Source organism: Anastrepha obliqua, chromosome 4 (assembly GCF_027943255.1).
Source record: "Anastrepha obliqua isolate idAnaObli1 chromosome 4, idAnaObli1_1.0, whole genome shotgun sequence".
Lineage (NCBI taxonomy): Eukaryota > Metazoa > Arthropoda > Insecta > Diptera > Tephritidae > Anastrepha > Anastrepha obliqua.
This window is the reverse complement of record NC_072895.1, coordinates 68,378,839-68,403,037: the sequence shown is the minus strand read 5'-3', so window position 1 is coordinate 68,403,037 and position 24,199 is coordinate 68,378,839. Positions and strand designations below refer to the sequence as shown.

At 37.5% G+C, this 24,199-nt stretch overlaps 1 protein-coding gene across 1 annotated transcript; it reads right to left on the bottom strand.

Moving 5' to 3' along the window:
* Nucleotides 1-10,352: 10,352 nt before the first annotated feature.
* Nucleotides 10,353-22,636, bottom strand: LOC129243826 (maternal protein tudor). Its single transcript, XM_054881158.1, has 10 exons — nt 22,098-22,636; nt 20,576-21,255; nt 19,993-20,154; nt 19,464-19,910; nt 18,587-19,390; nt 17,322-18,520; nt 16,462-17,249; nt 16,158-16,392; nt 15,902-16,101; nt 10,353-15,814 (listed from the first exon to the last, which is right to left on the bottom strand). The coding sequence occupies exons 2-10, from the start codon at nt 20,987-20,989 to the stop codon at nt 11,970-11,972; spliced, it is 8,094 nt and encodes a 2,697-aa protein (XP_054737133.1). The 5' UTR covers nt 20,990-21,255; nt 22,098-22,636; the 3' UTR covers nt 10,353-11,969.
* Nucleotides 22,637-24,199: the final 1,563 nt, after the last annotated feature.

Below are 24,199 nucleotides of genomic sequence, written 5' to 3'. Positions count from 1 at the left end.
AACTCATGATCGCACATGCATACAGATGTGTGGGTGCGTATGTATATTTACATGTGCAATGCTTCAGCGAACCTTTCAGTTTGAAAATCATTATCAGCAATATAATTTGAACTAGTCAAGGCGGAGGAAAATGAAGAAGAGTATCAATGAGCAAGTCAATTTGATTTTTAAACAGAATAGAAGTTTACATATGTATGTATGTATATATTCATATTGATTTATATAGTATGTATGTATGTATGTATACTACATTGATAAGTAAAGTGTGATATCAATCAGCTCTCTGCGAAACGACAAACCGAAAAACTATTTTACGGATTATCTATGGAGATTTCTTTCGCATCATCATTGGACAAACTAGAAAATTGGCATAGCTTGTACCTACATATACATACACACATACATACATACATATGTATCCTAAAACACAGGTAAGTTACACGAGTAGCACCCGCATAGCTATAGCGTATTTGCTCAAGAGAACGTGTGGAAACGCCGTTTATTCAAATTATAGAGACATTGTTTGTTCACTCTTTTAAATGTTCATTTATGTAAAAGAGTATTCTTGTAACTGATCGGCTAAGGTATACTAATGCTCAAATTTAATTACTACCAACAACAAATTTCTAGAAATTGGTGAAAAAAATTCGCATTCTCAAACTCAATATTTAACCTTTAAGCTAAATACACACCAGGCAACCGTTGCTTCAACGGTTGCAGCAACGTGTTGCCTTTGTTTAAGAAACACGTTGCGACCGTTGCTTCAATCTCATTATTGTGTATAACTGTGGTGCAGGAAAGGTACAAGCGGAAGATACGTAAAATTAAATTTTTTAAATGATCGACGAAATACGAAAGATTACTTCTCTTATTATAATTGACGAACTTTTGTACGAAAATGAGGAAGAAGAGATGCAACAAAAGAAGAGAAAGAAAATTTGGTCCAAAAATTGAAAAAAATCGAATTTTCGAACGAGAGGCTGCTGAAAGAACTGAAGGAAAATGAGCCAGCGGACTATAAAAATTACATGAGGATGGACGAAGCCCTGTTTAGAAAATTGTTGGACTTCGTAAAGGCCAAAATAACGAAACAAGATACCATAATGAGAGAGGCAATATCAGCAGAAATTAAACTGGCAATAACTTTGCGGTATCTTGCAACAGGAAACTCTTTTGCGGGCTTGAAATTTTTATCAATTTTATTGTATTCATTTTTTAATTATTTGTATGCTTTTTTTCTCAATTTTTTTTTTTTACATATTTCACTACTTATATCCTACAGCTCTCTCAAATTTTTATATTCGTTAATAAAATTAACATAATTTTCAATTGCCATTTTTTCCTTTTTCACTTTATTTTACTCCGCACGAACCTTCTTCTTCGCTTGTTTTCAACGAACTGAACGAGTAAAAGCAGTAAACAATGATACACACGAAGCAACGGTTGCAGCAACCTATCCCAAAAATCAAATTTATTTGATATTTCAGGCAACGGTTGCAGCAACACGAAAATCAATTGGCAACACAGCTACACACGAGGCAACGGTTGCTTCAACATGGCCGTGTTGCTGCAACGGTTGCCTGGTGTGTATTTAGCTTTAAGATCTGCAGTATCTAATTTCATACATACATATGTACATATGTGTGTATGCATGTATATGTATACATATATTAAAAATTACTTTCCATGCTGAAACGGATTTTCCTCCACAGTCTGAAATACGTATCTCTATGAAATTTTACACTTTTCTTATCCAACTGCAAAGGGAATACTAATGACGAGCTCACGTTGTAGTAAATATTTCACGCCATATTTAAAAAATAAAATAATGATTAGAGGTTGACCGAATTTCGACTCCGGCCATATTCGGCCACAAAAGTTCGCTGGGCTCTCGCGAATTTTTACCGACCACTTTTTTGTTTTTGTAAAAACTTTTAAATTTTATAACATTTTTAAATAGTGGCATCGAATTCAATATTTTCTATTAAAAAATAGCTGTAAGATATCTACACCATTCACCGTCGGGTATGGCTGGTGGACAATTTATGCATTCAGTGCTGCAGGTGCATTCCATGCAGATACATGCTCACATGCAAAATGTCCCCGAAATTTAGGAGTTTTTTCAGAATTGAAGCTAATTGGTATTTTGCTCTATTGCATTCACCTTATTAAAATTTGTTCCCAGGTGATGTTGCAGTACCATGATCATTTAATAGCAAATGTTAATATAAAGCTGTAAACTTACATGGATATGTACTGCAATGGAAAGAAAATAATAATTTTGGAACCAACTATCCCTCAATCCCATTCTTCTATATAATATCATCCCTCTCTCTTTGGACCCATCCCACTTTGGAATAACTTATTGATATTGATGTGATGGTATTTAGTTTCGTCTTATTGATAATACATTTTTGTTCGGTTTCGGCAGAACATTGATAAAATTGGCTGAACTTCGATTCCACTTCGACTTGAAAAAGAAATGTTCGTTCGCTTTCAAATAGAAATGAATGATGGTAGTTGCTGCAAGATGGAGAAAATTCAATTGACATCTACTTGAGTATGTATGTATATATTATGTATACAAATATAAGTTTGTATGCACTATTTGTATACCTGTATCTATTTATGTACATACATATGTACTTACTTATATATGTATGTATGCGTATGTATTTCAAAATATCCACTGCGATTACTTACTTGCAATCATTTGCTTCATCACTCTTTGAATTATCACTGCAATGTTAAGTGAACTCAAAAAAAAATTACAAAATAATATCTATGCAATGCGCTTACCTATGTATTTACATATGTACATATACACTATACTTGCATATACATTTGTACATGTCTATATAACCTACCTCATTACTAGACAATGGTTTTGTACATTTTATCAGCATTTCGAAATGTTTTAACTTCAAGACGGCCTGATAAGGAGCAAGTTGAGAAAAGATTGCATTAGTATGTTCAGTTACTAAATAACTACACCGTCGAACCAGAAAGCGAGAAATTAATGATATGAGTTCGGGTCAATAAATGAGACTCGATGGTTTTTCATGCCTTTATACCCGTTCTAGAGCAAGAATGGCGATAAGCGATGATTCAACCTATTGCTGTGGTTTTTTTTATTTTTGGTACGTCGTCCAGCTTACTAAAACTTTACTCTCGAGCAAGAATGATGATTAAACTGTAGGTAATGTTAAAGTATACATTTGTGCATATATATTTATTTCTAATTTTCTAATTGTTGTGCATAGTTTCATTACTACTTTTTCTGACCATAAAACAGGTTTTTGTGTAATTATGTAATTTTGTTCATATAGCGAATGCACGAAATTTTTTTTTATATGGAGAAAATGGACAACACCCTCAGAGGAAAAAATTACAAAAAATCAACGGGATTTTTCAGCAGCTTCAAACTTGCATTTTCCAATCCACAATTTTAGTATTACATAGTAATTTAAAAGGGCTGGCCATGTTTGCACTACCACTAAATTGCACTACGACAGTCTATTCAGTGGTAATTATAGTAAAATGCAGTCCATTATCACTGAAAATTGAGTGATAGTGAAAAAAAATAACTATCACTAAAGGTTTAATGATAGTGAAAAAAAGCATTATCACTAAACCTAAAAAGATTAATTTTTGTAAACAAAAAAGAAAAGTTAGATTAGGTTAATGGTCACAAGAAAGATAATAAAAAAGAAAATATAATGAAAAAGTGCTGTTTGTAAACAGAAAAATGTTAACAAAACTGCCAATTAAGTCATAATAACAGCTGATTCTGTCGGTCACTAGGAGCTGATAGCCACGGTGGATAAAATACTGAAGATGTGATCAAGAAGAGACCATTATTTAGCTCTCAGCGGTTTTGGAGAAATCAGCTGATTCGTTAACGTTAACGGGAAGTGACAGCGGCTTACAACAGAGTTTGGACATTGTATTGGTTATGCACGTTGTATCCACATTGGGTGTATACATGTATGGACCATAGTATGGTTGTACAACCGATTTCCTTGTAGGTCCAACAGTTGCGTGAAAATTAAAATGTTTTAATTTTTGGTAGGCGGCGTTAGCGGTTGTACAATGATTTGGAATGTATATACGGAGATTGTACAACCAAATTTGTTAACATTTTTCTTTTTAGTTATTTACACAGAAAAAAAAAAAAAATTTAAAAATTTAATTTAAAAAATTAAAATTAATTAAATTAAAAATTAAAACTAGTATTGAACTAATTTTACTTGCTGCCTGCATTTTGCGAAAATGAGAATAATCAAATTGGACAACGCGTTGTATATCATGTTGGAACGTTTATACTAAACATCCATTCAACTCATTGTACAACATGTGGATACAACGGTTGGAGCGTGTATACTCTACATAAAACACAATGTTTACACATGGCAAGTCTTAATGGGACAACCAATAAATAAAACTCCAAACTATTCCAGCCTCTCTTATTTATTTCAATATCTTAGTACCTACGTTAATGAATACACACATACATACATATACATATGTTTACGAACTTACCTGTAGTGTAAACAAATGCATCTACATACTTACATACGTATGCGAGGAGCAAACCCGCACTCAGCTGTAACAAAAAGATTAGCATCCTAAAGACATTATATGCGTATGAATGTATGAAGAATTCCGTAGTAGTCCCATCGTTATGTACACGAAGTTCCCAGAAGCTGTTGTGATTTTAGGTGTTCCGAACAACAAATGACATTTAATGTCACCACACTTCTTTACACAAGGATTTCGGGTGAATTCTGCTGGTGAATTCGAGGTTCTAGAGTCAGTAGTGAAGGTAGAGGAATTTATACTGTGCGCGGTGACAGCCCATACATCTTTCAGCAAAATACTACCCCTTCACACAAAGCGATGGCGACACAAGATTGGATGGCTAAAAGTTTCCATGACCACATAACAGCGAACTCATGGGCGCCTAACTCCCCAGATCTTTGTCCCCTGGATTACCACGTATGAGGCATAGTAGAGCGTGATGCCTTTAGTTATCCACATAGCACAATTTCTTCAGCCGTTGTTGTCAATATGAATAAGTAGCATTTGATTCGTTCCATATGCATAAATTACGAATCTTCTTCTTCTTCTTAGCTTCACAATCCGTGGTGGACCATAGCTTCATCAACAATTTTTCTCCACTTTATTCTATCCATGGCTACATCTCTCCAGTTGTGTACGTTCATTTGCTTAAGATCTGATTCGACGTCATCTAACCATCGCTTTCGTGGGCGTCCTCTTTTTCTTCCTCCAATGGGTGTTAGAATAAAAGCTTTCCTAGCATTTCGCTCTTTCGGCATGCGCAGTACGTGCCCAATCCATCTAATTCGTTGGGCTTTAATAAAACGTATTACATACATTTTGTCTTTGAACGATTTCTTCGATTTCATTGTTGTAGCGAATGCGGTAGCTGCCATCTATTGTTGCAACCGGACCATATATTTTCCTTATGATACGTCTTTCGAAGCACATCAGCTGATGAATATCATTTGTTTTCAGCGTCCATATTTCTGCGCCATATGTAAGGACGGGTCGTCTCAGTGCTTTATACATCCTTATTTTCTGTGCTCTGAACAAATCTTTTGATTTAAATAGTTTTACGTTAACATAATAGGCGTTATTTGCAATGACTAAAAAATCCCCAAAATTAATCTACCCGTTCAGATGTGGCGGATTACCTGTAAAATTAACAATCAGCTGTCAATACTGTTCTGAAAGATTTTTCTTCATAGAAATTATTTTGGTGGAATCTTTGGCTGTTTTTTGTTTGTTTAATTATTTTTAACGATATGAAGAAAAGACAAGGAGAAGGAATAGCTAATTTAATTGCGCTGCTAATAAACATGTTTTTTCTGTTATATGAATGCTTAGTTAATAAAACCTAACAAACATTTTATTTGAATTATGTCTACAAATCTCTTTCTTAGCCGGCATTCATTTAATTTAGTTTTTACTTTAACGTTTTTCTTTACACGCGTAAAAATAATGATCTATTATTCAGAAAATACAGGGTTGTATGTCAAAAAGTGTGGTTATTACCTAGGACTATTTTATAATCTCAGATTTTAGGAGAGAAATTTTGTATGGAAAATCCCGCTTCATCCCGAAAAAGTACATCATCTACTTATATGTGAACGTATTATGAGCTCTCTAAGTCCGTAATTAAGAGCAGTTTTTGGCCCACTTTGAGAGGCATTAGTGGGTTAAAATATTTTACAAAAAATTGTCCTTAAAATTTCATTAGATACGCTCGAATATTATATAAGGTAGTCCAAATAGCTTTGGAATTTAATTCGGCTATAAATTAAAATAAGCACGAATATCTTTCAATGATGTGCAAGTGAACATTGAGTGCCAAGCGTATTTAACGAAAATATCCACCGGAGCTCTAGTAGACGTTTTGTTAGAAGGCGGGTGAAAATATTTATTTCTGAGCAATACCCGATCTGCTTTGTTGCTTAATTTGGATTTTATAGCGGCTTTTTATGCTGCACATGAAAGCTGACCGAAAGCCCTAAAGTACAAAGTACTCTAAGTCTACAAAAACAAAAAAAAAAAAAAAAAACTCATGTAGCGTCGCGGAAAAGCGCAAAATGAGGTTTAATGTGAAACAACACTTGTCGCGCGCTTTCGTGCGACGTGGCACTCAATGTGTTAAATAATGTAAATACAATCGCAATGTTAAAATGGCGTGTTAATTCCACCGTTAATTGTAATTCAGATTTCCTGCTCAATTTCTAAAACATAATAATAATGCTACCCGTTGTCAGCTCCTCTACGACGTGTGGATTTTTCGAGTCGCTAATCTGAGAATGAGATTTCAAAATGATCCCTTCAACCAAGCGTAAATTTCTTACAGTTCACTTTTAAGACTCTCCACTTTGGGAATATACTTATAAGGGAGAACCTGCTTTAGGTCACAAAACGTCGCTTCTTCCAGATTTTTTGGCAGGGTAAAAATTAATTGAGCTCTGCAAAATTTGTTGTATGCTTTAACATGCACATACACATATTTTTTATTAGTTAAAATATCTCATAACATTTGGTTAACATGGAAATTTACACACCGCAACTGCGTGAAAGATACAGCTTGCAGTCGATTTTTTTTTATTTGTTATGATTTCTACTTCTGGGTGAACTAAACAAGTAAACGGAAAATACAAAAAAATCAACCTATTAAATTTTTGAAAAGAATGCGCGTTCTTCAGGAAAAACAAAGTCTAATTTGGTTCCAACAGAAGATATATTGATTGAAGGTAACACGCTTTCGTTCAAAAATATGTACTACTTTTTTTCAATTACGCCCGCCAAGAAAAATATTAAAATGAAAAATCAAGAGAAGAAGCTTCAAAGTTTTTGGTAAGCCTCGTAACTAGCTGAGGCTCATCTGCTTTTGAGTTTGGCTAAGATAACAGTAAAATTAAGACTACAACATTGTGTGTATAATCTCGATTAAAGCGAAAAAATAAATTGTTTGGCCTGTTGTTGTTGTAGCTTAAACTTTGTTCCAGCGAATAAAAATTTCAAGCTTTTGAAGAAAATACGCTAAACCGCCTGCAAAACAAATTTTCAAAAGTCCACGCGACGTATTTTTTGAAACCGGTTCATCATCATCTATTAGCATTACAGGTCGGGTTGGGCTTTAGCTGCTCCAGCAATCTTCCTCCATTCAACACGATCCAGCGCAAGAGATTTTCAGTTTTTGACGCCCAATTTTTTCAGATCTTCGGTTGTTGTTTTTGGTCTACCAAGTTGTTTTTGGTCTACCACGGGGTCTTGAGTAAAAAGAATTGTAGTCCAGCAGATGTTTTTGTGGCCTACCGTCATCCATGCGGATGATGTGACCTGCCCATCTGATGCGTTGCGACTTGATAAATTTTACAATATCTTCGCCATTGCAGATACTTAGCAGCTCCTTATTGTGCCTGATTCTGTACTCGCCACGTTCTTCGCGTATCGGCCCAAATACTTTACGCAATATTTTGCGCTCAAATATTCTTAGACGCTCTTCGTCTGCAAGAGTCGTGCTCCAAATTTCTGCGCCGTAGGTCAGCACGGGTCGAATGCGCGATTTATAAATAGTAAGTTTGTACCAACGTGAGAGAGGTCTTGATTTCAGGAGGTTTATGTGAGCGTAGTATGCACGATTCGCCACCGTTATTCTGTCACATATACAGTCATGCATGTTGTTGTCGTTACTTCCTAGTACGCCCAGATATGTAAATTTGGACACGCTCTCAAAACTAAAGTTTTCGATGTTAATATCCCCAAACGCTTTCCTTTCCACTTACCAATTTCGCTTTTTTTCCTATCGCTCGGAAGATGTCATCTATGTAGGTAGCGTCTACTAGCGTCTAAAACTGGATTGAAGATGGGTGCTGAAAGAGCGTCACCTTGTTTTACACCGCTGTTGATATTAATGCGCTCTTCATATTTTGTTGTATAGAAACTCTTCCTTTCGTGCCATTCAGTGTAAGCATCGTCAAACGAACCAGCTTTGATGGGATTGCTAATTCATGCATTGCGTTGGCGATGAACTCTCTATGGATGCTGTCGAACGCTTTTTTGAAAAGCAATGAATAGAAGGTGAATGTCGCAGCCCGGTTCAAGGCATTTGTCGATATTTTGTTTAAGGAGAAACGCTTAGTCTATTGTGGATCTGTTTGGTCTGAAACCACATTGATATTCACCCAGGACCTGCTCGGCTAGGGCTTGAATGCGCTCCATTATTATATATAATTGGCGCGTACATCCTTTTTGGGTGTTTGGCCGAGCTCCTCCTCCTATTTGTGGTGTGTGTCTTAATGCTGTTCCACAAATGGAGGGAACTACAGCTTCAAGCCGACTCCGAATGGCAGATATTTCTTTATGAGGAGCTTTTTCTTGGCAGAAATACCCTCAGAGGTTTTGCCACTGCCTGCCGAGGAACGACCGCTATTAGAAAAAACTAATAATTAAGTAATATTACCAAAAATCTATAAACTGCACACATGAAATTTTTCCAACAATTCTGAATGAAAAGTACGAAATTTTAAAGAACATTTTTTTTAATTTTGTACAGTTTCCTGAGATAAAAACCATATGTATTTTTTATGAGAAGATAAAAGGAATTAAATAAAAAAATAAGTAAAGTTAAACTTTAAAATATGTCACGTTGCTATTATTTTGGGCACAGGTGTATGCACCTATACAGGGTGGGCCATGTAAAATTTGCTTTTTGAATCGGCTATAAAAAAACTAATCAATATTTTTTCAAACTTTTTTTTCTTATTTTGAAGATTGAACATTGCATTTATGAATGAAAAATAATATCGTTCAAATGACTGCCACGGCAGGCTTTACAATAGGCCATTCGATCAACCCAATTTTTAAGCACATTTTCGATTGCTTGAGCTCCAATTTCATGAATGGCAACTTCGATTTCGTGTTTTACAGCATCAATCGTCTCTGGATGGTTCGCATAGCATTTGTCCTTAACGGCTCCCCACAAAAAATAGTCCAACGGGCTTAAATCACAGCTCCGAGGCGGCCAATTGATATCGGAATTTCGGCTGATTATTCGCTTTTCAAAAACGGTAGCCAAAAGTTCGAGTGTAACTTTGGCAGTGTGACAAGTTGCAGCGTCCTGTTGAAACCAAATGTCGTCCATGTCACCCTCTTCAATTTTTGGAAACAACTCGTTGAGCATGTCACGGTAACGCTCGCCATTTACTGTAACCGCGGCTGCTCGCTCATTTTCGAGAACAAATAGCCCGATGATGCCGCCTGACCAAAAACCGCAAAAAAAACAGTGACTCGTTGTGGATGCATTTGCTTCTCAACAGTAACGTGTGGATTTTCTGAGCCCCAAATCCGACAATTTTGCTTATTGATGTAGCCACCGATGTGAAAATCAGAAAAGAAGAAGACCCACCACTTTGGAAAAAAGTTTTCAATATTTCCCAATTTTGTTCAAGCGTATAGCGTCCCATTTCGTAAAACCTTTAAATAAATTATCAACAAATTTGACATGTCATTTGTATTACCATTCTCAAAAAAATAGGTGGTTCAAAAAGCAAACGCTATATGGCCCACCCTGTATTATTTAAGCTGCCAAAGTTAGAAAACTCGATAGTTCGGACTCCAAACGCTAAATGGACCAGCTCGAATTGAAATTTTATTTGCAATTTTTCGAAAAAACCTAAGCCAAAATATTTAACGCTCGGAAAAGCTAGACTTACTCGCTTTTTGAAACTTGATTTTTAGTTTTAGTTATTGTCTATAACTAAATTAAAATAAATGTGATCAACCGATAAATAAATAAAACACTTCCATTTCATCGTTTTTAGTATGATCTTTTTTATTTTTTTATTGCCTTTTGAATTTTTTATTTTTTTTATTGCCTTTTAAATTTTTTATTTATTTTTTCCTCATATCTTGAATTTTTTCGCTGAGTTTGTATACCATATGATTTTATTATAATTTAAAGTCACGCAAGCGTTATAATAAAACCAAATATATTTAAAGTATGAAGTATAAAAATGGTGAACTGTCTTTACTGACATAAAAAATCATATATGTATTTTTTTTTTTTTTTGTTTTTGAAACGGTATTATTCAGGCTACATAAAGTAATAAATCGTTCAGTTACACTTCTTTTCTAACTATATTAATTTAAATAAATAATTCAATTTCTCAAAGTCAAAGAACTAATAAAAATAAGAAAACAATTCATTTAAAAAAAAAATCATAAACAAGCAGCCACGTGGACATTAGAGCCGTGTAAAATAAAGTAAAATTGCAGTAAGAGGGCATTTCCTGCTTCCCCACCAATTTTAAATAACCAAACACATAAATGGACGCGCTGTGATATTTTTAAGAATTCATTTAAAACAATATGATTTGCTCGCTGCTTTTAGATTGCAAAAATCAGTTTCGCTAAGCGATACAGTTATTGCAACGATTTCGTTTTTTTTTTCGCTGAGCAAAATTTTACTTTTCTCCAGCTTTTTTTGGATTACAGTATATATATGTGTGTGTGTGTTTAGGAATTTCGTATATAGATTGAGCAAATTATTTTTATTTTTTTTATCATTTTTTTTTTGTTTGTAAGTATTTTATTATGTTCGTGTAGGTGTGTTTAATGCATTCATTATATAGTATACTTATGTTTGTTAGACTCGATTTTTTTGTTTATTTTTTATAATTATTTTACTTTTTTTTTAATTTTCGAGATTATATTCGCCTCAAAGTCATTAGCGTTTTACTTTTCCTGGCTTGAGATCTGCATTATCTAATTCCCCTCAAGCAGTTTACTTTAGCACATTATCAAGCCTTTTTAGATTTACACTTTCGGGCAGACCCTTCCAACTAAGAAACTTGATTTTTAACTTCTCACCGCCATTTTATAAACGTAAAAAAATATTCTTTATACCAAAACGGTTGCACCTAAAATGAATTATTTCACGTTCTTGAATTTTCAGTTAAACTTTATCGTTTGCAATGCTTCGTTTCATTATCGAAAAAAAAATAATTTAATGGTTCCCCCTGCTGCTTCAACTGGTTTCATAAAAACATCGTTAGAATATCCAAAAACAGGCTTTAGCCCTCCTTTATACATTTAGAATTATAAATTCAGAAGTTGACCGTTACTGGTTTTTGCTCCACTCATTGACGGCGTTCAGTTCTAACAAAACAAAAATATATATGTATATCACATAAATGTTCATATGCTCTCTTGCCCATTTTCCACTTTTCCCTTCATGGTGCACCACACCGTAACCCACAACGGCCAGTATTCGTTAATGCTTGTGGTTGGCTCACAAGTCATCAATCACTGCTACAAACAAATCAGTATCGGTTTATCTCACTCTTGTTCGCTGGTAAGTCTTGCAGTTGCTCAACGCTGCTGAAGAATTAATGCGTACAAATAAATTATATTTGCGACACACTTTACTGCGCAGTCGCTGCACCATCGCCAGCACCGACTACTTCAGTCGCATTTTTCTTATCACTATTCCACACGTCGTTGTCCCCCCGACCAGCGTAGTCTCCATTTGGCAGTCCACTACCAGCACCGATTTTCACCAGCTGCAGCACTTCATTAGCCACATTTTTGTCCTGATAGAATAGTCGACAAATTTTCGGCTCCACCGTGGTCTTCAGAAATTCAACCTGGAATGTTTCGGAAAAGCGCGAATCAATGAGTTGGGTGAAAGTAGCGCATACGTCCATATTGCCCGCGAAGTTAAAATCCAATGCGCAGTGTTTGCTATAGGCTTCGGTATGCAGCATATTGTCGGGCAGCACTCGGAATTGATCGGTCACTGCATTGTTGCCAAAGTCCAGGTAATGCACCTCACATTTGCCCTCATCCAATAGTTGTACGATTTCTGCACGATAATATGCCATATCGTCGGGGAACTGTGCGGCGCACAGTGCTCCGACATGCAAGTCGGTGAATTGTTGGAAGTCAGTTTGCGCATCTAATAGAATATCTGTGATTTTCTCTACGGCAGGCACATCCTCGGCCAACTGTATGTAAAATGATGTAGGCGAGTTGACATGTATTATGGTGCAGTTATGCAGAGTGGGCACTGGCGATAAAGCAGCTGCCGCTTTCTCGGCATCGCCCTTCGCTACTGCCTCGGCCAATTCCTCAGCCAGATCCTTATAGTTCGCTTGCAATTTGACAATATGTACGCGCTCACTACCGTCCGTTACAATATCATCTGACTCGATTTCGTAGATTTCTCCAAAATGTGCCTCCAAGAGCGTGGCAAAGCACGCGTTTATCAGTTTTTCTGGCGCCTCAGGTATTACATTTAGTTTGCACTTCCATGCCAGCGCTGGTACGGCAGACAATGCAGCTGGTACCTCACGTATAACCTTGGTATTTATGATATTGCCATAGTCGATGAGGAATATCTCGTATCCATCATCCGCGGCTAGCTCCTTTAGCACTCTCCCGCGATAGTAACAGTCATCCTCGGCACAGTAAGCGCTGCAAACGCAATCTACTGGGCTATCATTACTGAGCAAAGGTAGCTGATTAGCATCGGATAGCGTTAGAGATTTTGTCACTAGTTCCATATGCAATGAATTGATTTTTGGTTGTATGTAAAAATGTGTTGGTGAAACCCCATGTGATATGACACAAGTGTTGTCTGCTATTTGTGGCTTTGTCACTACCACCGTGGCATTTGCACTGATGCTTGCTATAAGCGCGAGCAGTCTTTCGCCCAGATCTTCTCCACCGCTGGCAGTGTATAGCTTAACTTGGTCAAGCGTAGTATCTTCCCTGCTTTCTACAAACTCTATCTTCACTAAACCCTCACACTCTTCCACCAGCTGGGCGAAGGCTTCGATAGCTACTTGAGCTTTATTTTCACCGATCTCATCTGCGATGCCAGCCAATTGACAGTGTTGGGAGAATTCCTGCAGTGCTTGTAGATCGTGCGGCAAGACACGTACATCATCCGTAATGGCTTCGTTGCCAAAATCAACAAATATAACGCGATATTGTGGCGTTTCAGCAGGCTCTTCGACGAGTTCCAATATACGTGCACGATAAAGCGCATTATCTTCGCTATAAACTGTGGCGCATAGTTGCCCAATCTGTGGGTCCTTTAGCACATCCATGCCCAGCGCATTCAAGCTGGTGGTCATATCATCCAGACGAATTGAATCCTTACTAAATTGCACATAGAAGTCTGTTGGTGAATTCGCATGCGAAATAATCGCATCGTACACTTTGCCAATTTCAAAAATCGATGATTGTATGGTCGTGTTGAAGCTAAGATTTAGTTCAGGTTCAAGGGGCTTGTGCTCGCATAAAGGTTCTAGATCGTTATTTATGTTGTGCCCATCAATAAACAAGTGCACCAATGCATGATCGGCAGCTGGCTCACGCAATTCCACGGTAAAAATGGTTTCGCCTTGCGCGGTTATCTCACAAAATTTCTCCTCTGCAGCATCAGACCAGGCCAGGCAATGCTCAGGCAGCTGTAGCGCACATTTCTTCGATAAGGGTGGCAATTTTGCGATTTCTTCAGAGATCTGCCGGCATTCCGGACTTATGGATGTGTTGCCATAATCAATAAACAGTACTTCGTAACCCAGATTTGGCACCTGCTTCAACAGTTTAGCACGGTACCACATTTCATCATCGGGGAAGAGGGCAGCGACTATTTTCCCATATTCGAATTTCTCAAGTTTATTTAGTTTCTCATTTTCAGCCAAATACATCTCGATCAATTCCAGCGCTTTCGAGTCTTTTTCGTATTGTATATAAAAGTCCATTATATTATTCGCATGTGAAATGTAACAATTTTCTCCCGAATCGACCAGTCCTAAGTGTTTGGCGAAACCATCTTCAACTAGGCGATCGGCGATGTTGACTCCATCGATGTGTAAGTTTATAAAGCTGCGCTTATATATATCACCGCGTGTGATATATTCGAAATTCAGCAATTTACTGTACGAATCATTGAAGATCGCATTGGCTGCATCCACCCAGTCGGCAGTGCCGTTGGGTTTGATCGGCAAAGAGCACGGCATGCAAAGCGGTTTGATGTCGGGAAAGATGCTCATTTCTTTCAAATCGCTTGCGTCGGATACGCAATCCGTATTACCAAAATCGATAAATTGCAATACCATTAATTCAGCATCAAGGATTTTTGCGCGATACCACTGCTTGTCCACGGAGTACCACGAAACGCAATGAGCACCATTGACAGCGGTCGTCAGCTTCGGCAAAGAGCTCGCGACGATTTGCAAATTCTCTTGTAACTTGCGCAATTCATCCAGCTTATCGTATGGATGTACGAAGAACTGTCCGGGATTATCGCAGTGGCTTAGTACAGCATGTTCCATATCAGCGTAGGGATCAACGGAATCAGTTTCTGACTCAGCTACCGATTGCGGCTCGGACGCTGTGGTTGGGGATGTTGGCGTGGGATATGGCACAGGCGATGGTGGCGATGGCGGCGCTGCTGTAGTAACTATTTCCGATGCAGTTTGCTGTGGCTGAGCCTGTGTTTGTTGGGGCGTTTCAGTTATTATATTGGGAATTGCGACCTCAAGTTGCTTATCAATTTCTTTTGTTTCCTTTGTTGTGTTTTCCGTTTTCGTAATCTGTATTGGTGTTTTATCCAGCTTTTCCTCTGTCTTCGCTTGCTTCTTCTTTTTTGGTGTGGATGAGTTCTTGTTCTTATTTGGCGTTTTCTTTTCGATCTCGTCTTCCTCTTCTAGCGTCAAGTCCACCAACTCAATATACTCATATATATTTGTCTTGTCTTTTTCCAACTGCTTACGCATGAAGTCCACATCACGCGACTTTATCAGTTGCGATTGCAGTAAAACGTCCACCACATTCTCGCCACTACACAAAGTGAGCTCAGCAATCAGATGGTTGTGTTGTACTTCCAAAGCTTTTACATCCAACACTGGCTCACCTACTAATGTGAGCTGCTTTAATTTTTCCATCGCACCAGCGTCTTTATCGGTCGACGTATTTGTGATTTTCTTCGATTTCGAACTTTTATTCTGCGCATCGGCTGCCAATGTGCGCACTGGGAGATTCAATTCAATTGCAAATGAACTACAATTCATATAGAATTTTTCCTCCAGTTTTTTCAATTTGTTTGCATCTAATATTTCCGTGTTTCCATAGTCTATGTAGCGCACCTCAATTGCATCTTTTGTGCTATTTGGAGTGATGCGCCCGCGATACCAATTGCCATCGCTGCCCAATGCTGCGCAAATCTTTTCCGGCTCATATGCAACCAATGGAGTATCTAAGGGAAAGATCCCAAATTAATAAATTTAATATACGCTTGCTAATTTTAAAAAGCGTAGCGTTTGTAAAACCAATTTCCACTAACCGTTATTTTCGTAATATTCATACATTTCGTTCAGTAGTTCAACAATTTTTTCTTCTGCGGCGATTGCATGGACAAATACACGATAAGCATTGACCACATGAACCACACGAGCCTCGAAATGCTCCAAAATAACAGGCTGCGGACAAATAAATGTTGCCACATCATCCTTTAACAATGGCACAAGTGGGCGTAGAAGAATGCTGTAAAGGCCTTGAACTCATATAACTCTATTTAAATTTGAACTCCCAAAACTTACACTTTGTTGTCATTGACATCCTTTATATTGACCACACACGATTTGCCTTCGTAGAATTGTTTGAATTTCACAGCTACATCAGGATTCGATTTTACATAGCGTACATCGTCATAGCAGCAGAGTAATTGCACTTCATCGCGCATGCCATTAACGTGAATTTTAAAGTTTAGCATATCTTTTACAAACGATATTTTCACGCGTATTTGTTGTCCAGCTAATAAGCTTAGGCGCAATTCTGTGATCAGATATAATTAATTTTACCAATTTAAATCGAAAAGGAAGAAATTTATTTGTTGCTACTAACCAGGTGCTACTTCGGTAATGATACCCTCCTTCTTCAAGGTCTCCTTAAGTGATACGCCGTTTAGTTTGACATTGACATAGTACATTTCCTCCTCGCGCTCAATGTATTCACAACTAAGTGTTGCACCTGCGGGCAAATACTTTTCCATGCGATCGATTATGTAGAGGTGATCATAATTCGAGACTATGCCACTGAAGCTACATAGATGTGCCATGACAGGCAAAGTAGCGAAACGTTTCTCCACTTGCCAAATATCCTCGGAGGTGACGGTGTATTGATTGCCGAAATCCACAAAGTGCACCTTGTACTTGCGTAACATCTGATTGCAAGCCAATATGCGCGCGCGGTAGAGTAGATTTTCCTTGCGATATCGCGCTATGACATAGGAACCAACTTTTAATTGCAATTGCTGGAGAGACTTCTTCTTATAGAACAACTGTATGTCACGCATCAAACGCTCGAATTCGGGAAGACGTGACTTGAGATGTGTGTAGAATTGATGTGGTGAGATCCACCAGCAAATGATCACTTCTTCACGCGATGGTGTGTCCAAATGTTGTACAGGGAATGCTTGATTCAGCGGCATATATTCTTCCGGCAATTGTGTTATTAAAGGTTCACTTGCAATGCTGGCCACTTCGGAGACTACATCGTTGGAACGTTGTGACGAAGTGGTGGAAGCATTAGTGTCAGTCTTGTTGCGTTGCTGTGAATAGCCTTGTGGCGCATTTTGTGGACGTTGTTGACGTTGTGGTATTGCTGCGGCCTGATGCTCCTTTTTCTGCCGACTACAAACAATAACGTTAGTTGAAAAATAATTTAATTGCTTTGTTCTCAACCAAATTTGTACGAGTACCTACCGATTTTCGTTTTGAAAACGTGGCGGTATTTGATGACCGCCACCGCGCGGTTTGTGATTATAACTTGCGACGCTGCTAGCGCCACTGCCCACACTACGCCTGTCGCCACCACTGCCAGTATTACTAACATTCAAGCAGTTTTGCGATGTTGGCGATTGTTGTGCATTCGATCCTTGTCGTTGTTGCTGGCGTTTATTCTGTTTCAGATCGCTTGAGCTCGAACGTGAATCTCGATTATCCATTGAACTGGTCGAACTTTGTTTATCCCATTCCACCGAAAGTGTACCCTGGATACTGCTGGTCGGAGCACTACTAGAAGCGGTGTTGACCTTATTATTGGAGGTACGTGAATTTGCCTTTCGTGTCTGCTGCTGTTGCTGAGGCTTCTGCGGCATATGTTCATCATTTTGAAGAGGAGTGGAATTAAGTAATTGTGCAGTTTTCTTATTCGATTGCAGCGATGATAAATCATTTGAAGAAGCAATCGATGGTGTTTTGTTACCATTATCATGCCCGCCCGCGTGTCTATTCTGATGCCCATTATGAGAGTGCACATTAAATTCTTCTTTCTCCAATGTTAAGTACTGCTCGAAGGGCATCGAAAGTTTGTAAAGCTTTTTCATTACATTCAAGTCTTTAGTGCAGAGGTTGACCAAATGTACTCCGTCTGGTTGTATGCGGAAGACTTTGACCGTGAACGAACGTCGTTGGCGATTCGACTCCTCGGCGAGCATTTCAAATTGATTGGTGGCCAAGTCTTTGCTAAGTTCGTTATTTTCGAAACCTTTTAGGCAACACTGTACCGCCTGGCGTGGCAGTTTCAGGTGTTTTTCAGCTATGATGCTGAGCAAATTTTTGGTGACTTTTTGTTCGTAACCGAAATCAACATGGCGCACAATTATGGCAGTCGAGTCGGCACGCATCACTTCAGCACGATACCATTCATTGTCATATTTCACTATGCAAGGCGCGCCAAGTGCCAAATGATTCGGTACAACTTGATTCTTATTATAATACAAGTACATATCGTCCATAAGGTGTTCGAACTTTGAGATGTTATCAGCCTTTTGCACATAAAAATGCTTCGGTGAATCGATATAGCGAATCTCAACAATGTCGTTATTATTTAAATTTTCCGACTTTGGATATACCAGACGGCACTTCTGAATTTCTTTCAACATATCAAGAACGTTGTTTTGCTGTTGTTTTATCAATAAAAATAAAATGTTAAATTGATTCACAACTAAATTTGGACAAAAGCTTACCTGTAAATATAACTCGCAGTATTGCACCAGCGGCGGCCCCTCTAATGGCATCACTTTCAAACGACAATTCTTATACATCATTAGATCTTTAAATGCCTTCTTCAAACTTTCATCAATTGGCTCAAGTTCTTTGTGGCCGGAGAGTGTAAAACGGATGGCGAACGCTTTCGCCTCAAGAAACTCATCAGGTATTTCGTATAAGTCTTTATATTTGACAAGTTCAGCATTACCATAATCGATATAAACCACTTTGCAAGCCGTTGTTTGAACGCCAGTAATCAGTGCGCGATACAACTGACCATCCTCTGAATAACGTGCAATACAAGCTGTGCCCAGAGTTGGTTTATCAGAGAATTGCTTTAACTGCACGCGTTCAATCCGATTCATCATTTCAGTTAAGTCATTTTGTGCCACAGCTAACTGTACCGAAAATAAGCAGGGCCCATTCTCCACAAAGCTAACATAAACGTCATAAGTTTTCCCAACCGTCAGGTTGTTGGTCTTAAAAGTGGCAGTGGTAGCACGACGTGGTGAAGTTTTTAGCGATTGTTTCTCATTCTCTGGACTAGTAGTAACGTCTTTTGGCTGATGTTGTGGTTGTGGACGCTGGTAACGGGCATTGTATGAATTAGCATATGAAACGCTAGACATTTGACTGGCGACCGGTTGTGGTACCATAACTTTTGGTGAAAAGCCATCATAAGCATTTTGCTGCTGATAGTTTGGAGCAGTATAAGGCACATAAAGCGAACGCAGATTACCGATGGTGTGTGGCATGCGTGGCTGTATGGGACGTTGCAAATTCTAATAGCAAAAAATAGATGGTAGAATGAGAAATGTATTGTTATGTGGAAAACCATGACATAGATTTATTTACCATCACAATATGAGGCGACATGGCCAAATGAGCTGGCAGTTGTTGTTGCTGCAACTGATATTGTTGTAAGCGCGATGAGAGAGAACGGCCCATAGCAGGGTATATACCACTAATAGGTGATACATTATTGTTATGATTAATGGCATAATAATTGTTATTGTTAATATTGCCGCCGGCAGCGTTATACATTTGCATTGCTTGCTTCTGTAGCTGTTGCTGTTGCTGTGACGCTGTTAAATGGTGAGTTTTTGGTTGCTGGGCTGGTAATGCCGATTTTAGCTGTTGCGTTTGTTGTTGCTCCTTCTGTGCTTGTTGCTTAAAAAACTTGGCAAAATTATCACGTAGCAATTCGTTTGCGATTGGAGCGCCTATTTTCTTTTGATGTATTAAAAACTCAGCAAAATTGAATTCCTTCCATTTCATAGTAATGAATTTGTACTGCTTAAACTATGAAAGAAAATGAAGTAAGAGTGTAATTTTATTGAAGTGACGCATGCACGATTGTACTGTTCAATCTAACAACACTTACTTCAAATTCAATGGATATTTCTAGTGTTTGACGATTGATTATACGTGTAATTTCCTCCAGGTCTGCTGCTTTGAAGTCTTTGCAAATGCCCAATAGGATGTATGGAGCGCATATTGTGGGCATGGATGACAAGGCATCCTGCTGCTGCTGAGGGAAGAGGAGCTACGAAAAATAATAGTAATTATCATTATTATTCTACAAAAGATGTGATTGTAATTAATCGTAAAAGTTTTAAGCATGTGTATGCCTTTATTTCTGATAAAATGTATTTTCGTTCTTGCTGTTAAAATATTTCCCGACGAGGGCTACCAAACCAAATGTCAGTTAAGCTAGTCTGAAGTCCATAATCAATAAATTAATATACCTGTTTTCAGAAATAATACCATCTTAAGTTAAAATCTTTTGGATAGCCACTATCTACATCGAAAGTAACAGCAATTCAATACATTTTATGTCTTGAACGTGACACCACCCATTTTTAACGAGCAGAGCACTACTTTTTTCATCATTGCAGAGAATGATCTCATAGTTTGCAAACAATTATATATACATCACTTTGAGCTTCACTGGCGAATGCATTTACCTCATAACTGGCTACCAGGGCCTTTCCGCCGTAGTCGATGAACTCCACTTCAACCTGGACGAGCGGTTTTTGTCCTTGAGTGATGGTACTAATAACATCCAGAATGCGTACGCGCATAAACTCTGAGCCGGCCGGTACGGCACCTTTAGTGCTCTTATACAGGCACATGGTGCCAATACGTAGTGGTACTTGCTGTCGCTGCACCGGCCAAGTTGGATCGATGGCCAGGCTTGTGGGCAGCAATTGCTGGATTTTATTGCGCACCACTGTCATTGCGTCCGGATTCATTTGACCGTATATGCGCAAATACGGACCAAACGCATCGACGTGTGTGATCTGTAGTCTTTTGGTGGTATCTGTGCCCGTGGTCGAGGCGACTGACTGCGCAGACGCCGCTGACGAAACAGAACTCATTGTATCGTTGTTTTGTTTAATATTTCAGTGCTTCAACTTCCAATATTCTTATCTGTGCAATGTCTGTCGCTTCTGTGGTATATGATTTTTATTAGTTTCGTTTCGTTTAGTTATTTTTATCTCGATTTATATTTTTCTTATTATTAAATAGTCACAAAGTCCTTTCGCATTGTTTAAAATGCGAAAACTTTTGTTATCAAAATTATTTTTTTCACTTGTATTAATTGAAAAAATAATTCACTTGTTTTCAGCGTCTAATACGGCTTCTAAAAAGGAAAAGAAACAATTACTTATGTATATACATATTTTACTAAACAACCAACATATCAAACAAGCGAATCGTGGAGACAACAAAAAAATAAGCAGTAGCTCAAGTTTCACATTCACGTTTCACTGAATCTGGAAACTATTCTCAAGTTTTGGTTTAAATTTAGGCAAATAAATAAAAAAATTGGAATTGACAGTATATCTCATGGAAATTACTTATTTTAGTGCACTCGCAGCAGGGAAATAGAAAGACCGGCGTTGTTGCGAAATGAAACCGTTATTCCTTACATACATCAATATGTACAGACTGTAAAATGGCCATGGGCATAACATTGCCTATCTGTATTCCGTTTAATCATAGGGGAAATCAAGTGGTAAGCGAAAGACAACAATGGAGAAATTTCCGCAAAAAAAATTGCAGAGAAACCAATGAATAGAAAACAAAAACAAATATTTGCGAATTGCCAAAATAACCGCAGACACGTCGAAGATTTTGCAAATTTCAACAGGGTTGTCAACCGCGCCACTTTTTTGTATGATATCATTATTTTTTGTTAGTCACTTTATTAAACGCAATTAGTTTTAAAGTTATAAAAAAAATAGCGAATGTAGTCTAATACATAATTGAATTGCAAATGTAAATACATTTTTTTAATAGCTCCTCCACATTAATTACAACTTTCAAATTGTCTACATCGTTGATATATTCATGAGCTGCATATCCGTCTTCCTTATTGAACCCTAAATGAAATAGCGTAGCGAAACACCGAAAAGCTGCAGATACCCTATATGTTTGTCTTCCAAGATTCACTCTCGCCATTATCTAGCTGCGCCTACTTACTCATTCACAGTGCAAGACGTATGCAAATACTTATTACGCCCTCTGGTTGCGTCTTCTTCGTTTTATCTAAGTTGCTTTGCAGTTTTCGTCTTATTCCAACTACTTTTTGCGACTCAATTATCTTTCCGTTCTGACTTTTTTTGTTCAAAGTAGTCACTGGTAGTCATAACCGAATGCATGGATTATCCAAATAATGAATGGATTTTCTTTTTTTCTTCAACGTATACAATTGATTTTCTCTTATTTTAACGTTGCGTTTCCACTCTTCAAATGCAGGTGAAGTGTATTCAAGTTTCACTTGGTCTCGTCGTATTACAAATATGTAAACTTATAAAAAAATTTAATTTTGCTGCCTATGGCTCTTTTTCAGTCTTATAAATTTTCTTTTCGTACGGGCACTTTATGGCAATAGAAACGATGATGACGATTATGTGGACACTGAGAGGCGCTTTCACGCAGCACAGCAGTGCACATTGGCGCAAGAATACGCTGTTTTTGTTGCAGAATATGCAACTACTTCCTCGAAGCCTGTTTTTATAATACTTGGAAAAACTTTCCTTTACTACCACGATATATTTGAATGGGGGGCGGAGGGGGAGGGGGCGTGGCACCACCCACCACGCCCATTAGAAAGAGCAAGGTCACACCATTATAACTGTGAAAGTCCCAACCTCCTAGGGTCCCTATAGAACCCCCAGGAGAAGTTTAAAAATTAGGTTTTTTTCGACCACATTTGCAGTTTGTACTGAAATACAGTTGAAGAGAAGAGAATACAGGCAGTCGACAACCCAGCAAGCATTTAACTTAGGTTTTATAATTCATAGCACTTATGAAAATGTTGTTTTATCGTAAAAGTTATGAGTGCCGATGGCGAAAATTTAGGCGATTTTTATTCCAAATTTTCAGCTTTTGTAAAAATATTTGTTTTTGTAATATATATGTATATTTGAAAGCAAAAATGCGCCGCAGGCGAAAATTTGGACTAAAAATCGCGCGATTTTTATTCCAAATTTTCAGCATTTGTAAAAATATTTGTTTTTGTAATATATATGTATATTTGAAAGCAAAAATGCGCCGCAGGCGAAAATTTGGAGTAAAAATCGCGCGATTTTTATTCCAAATTTTCAGCATTTGTAAAAATATTTGTTTTTGTAATATACATATATGTATATTTGAAAGCAAAAAAGCGCCGCAGGCGAAAATTTGGACTAAAAATCGCGCGATTTTTATTCCAAATTTTCAGCATTTGTAAACATATTTGTTTTTGTAATATATATGTATATTTGAAAGCAAAAAAGCGCCGCAGGCGAAAATTTGGACTCAAAATCGCGCGATTTTTATTCCAAATTTTCAGCATTTGTAAAAATATTTGTTTTTGTAATATGTATGTATATTTGAAAGCAAAAAAGCGCCGCAGGCGAAAATTTGGACTAAAAATCGCGCGATAATAATATAAGAGTTATTCCCTTTATGTTGACTGGGTTTTCTCATTTCGCTTTGTTCTTCTCTCTTTCATCGTTTGTTTGACAGTTCGCTCCTCACATTTATTCTGCACGGCATTACAAACGTTTAGAAGAACATTTGTAATAATAAAATTCTAATAGAATTTCTAGTATTATTTAGTGAAAATAGCTTTAAATCAAATCTTCAATCAATAAAGAGTGTTTATAAGTGAATTCGTTACTTTTCTGTGTTTGTATTTAAGTGAAATAAGCGTCTGTAATAGGGCATTTTTTCAAGCTTATGCAAAAAAGGTGCATTTTTAACGTTAAATATTGCTATTAATTCTTAATTTTAATTTATAAAAAGTAATATAAATCAAAAGGCTGATATAGTGACTACATTTGCGTGTTATAATTTTTAAATTCGGTCCACGCACTTAGACATTATAAGCAAATATATCGTGGTAGAAAAGGAAAGCTCAGCCTAATACTTTTTTGATTTATTTAAATCGATGTACTTCTCGAAAACCTTTTGCAAGAAACACAAATGGAAAAAACAAAAGAAATATTCACCACCCGACTCACACACACGTCGCGCTGCGAATCTTAAAATGGACTGCCAATCAGCGCTGTAAAAATCTCGATATCTCCATATCTCGA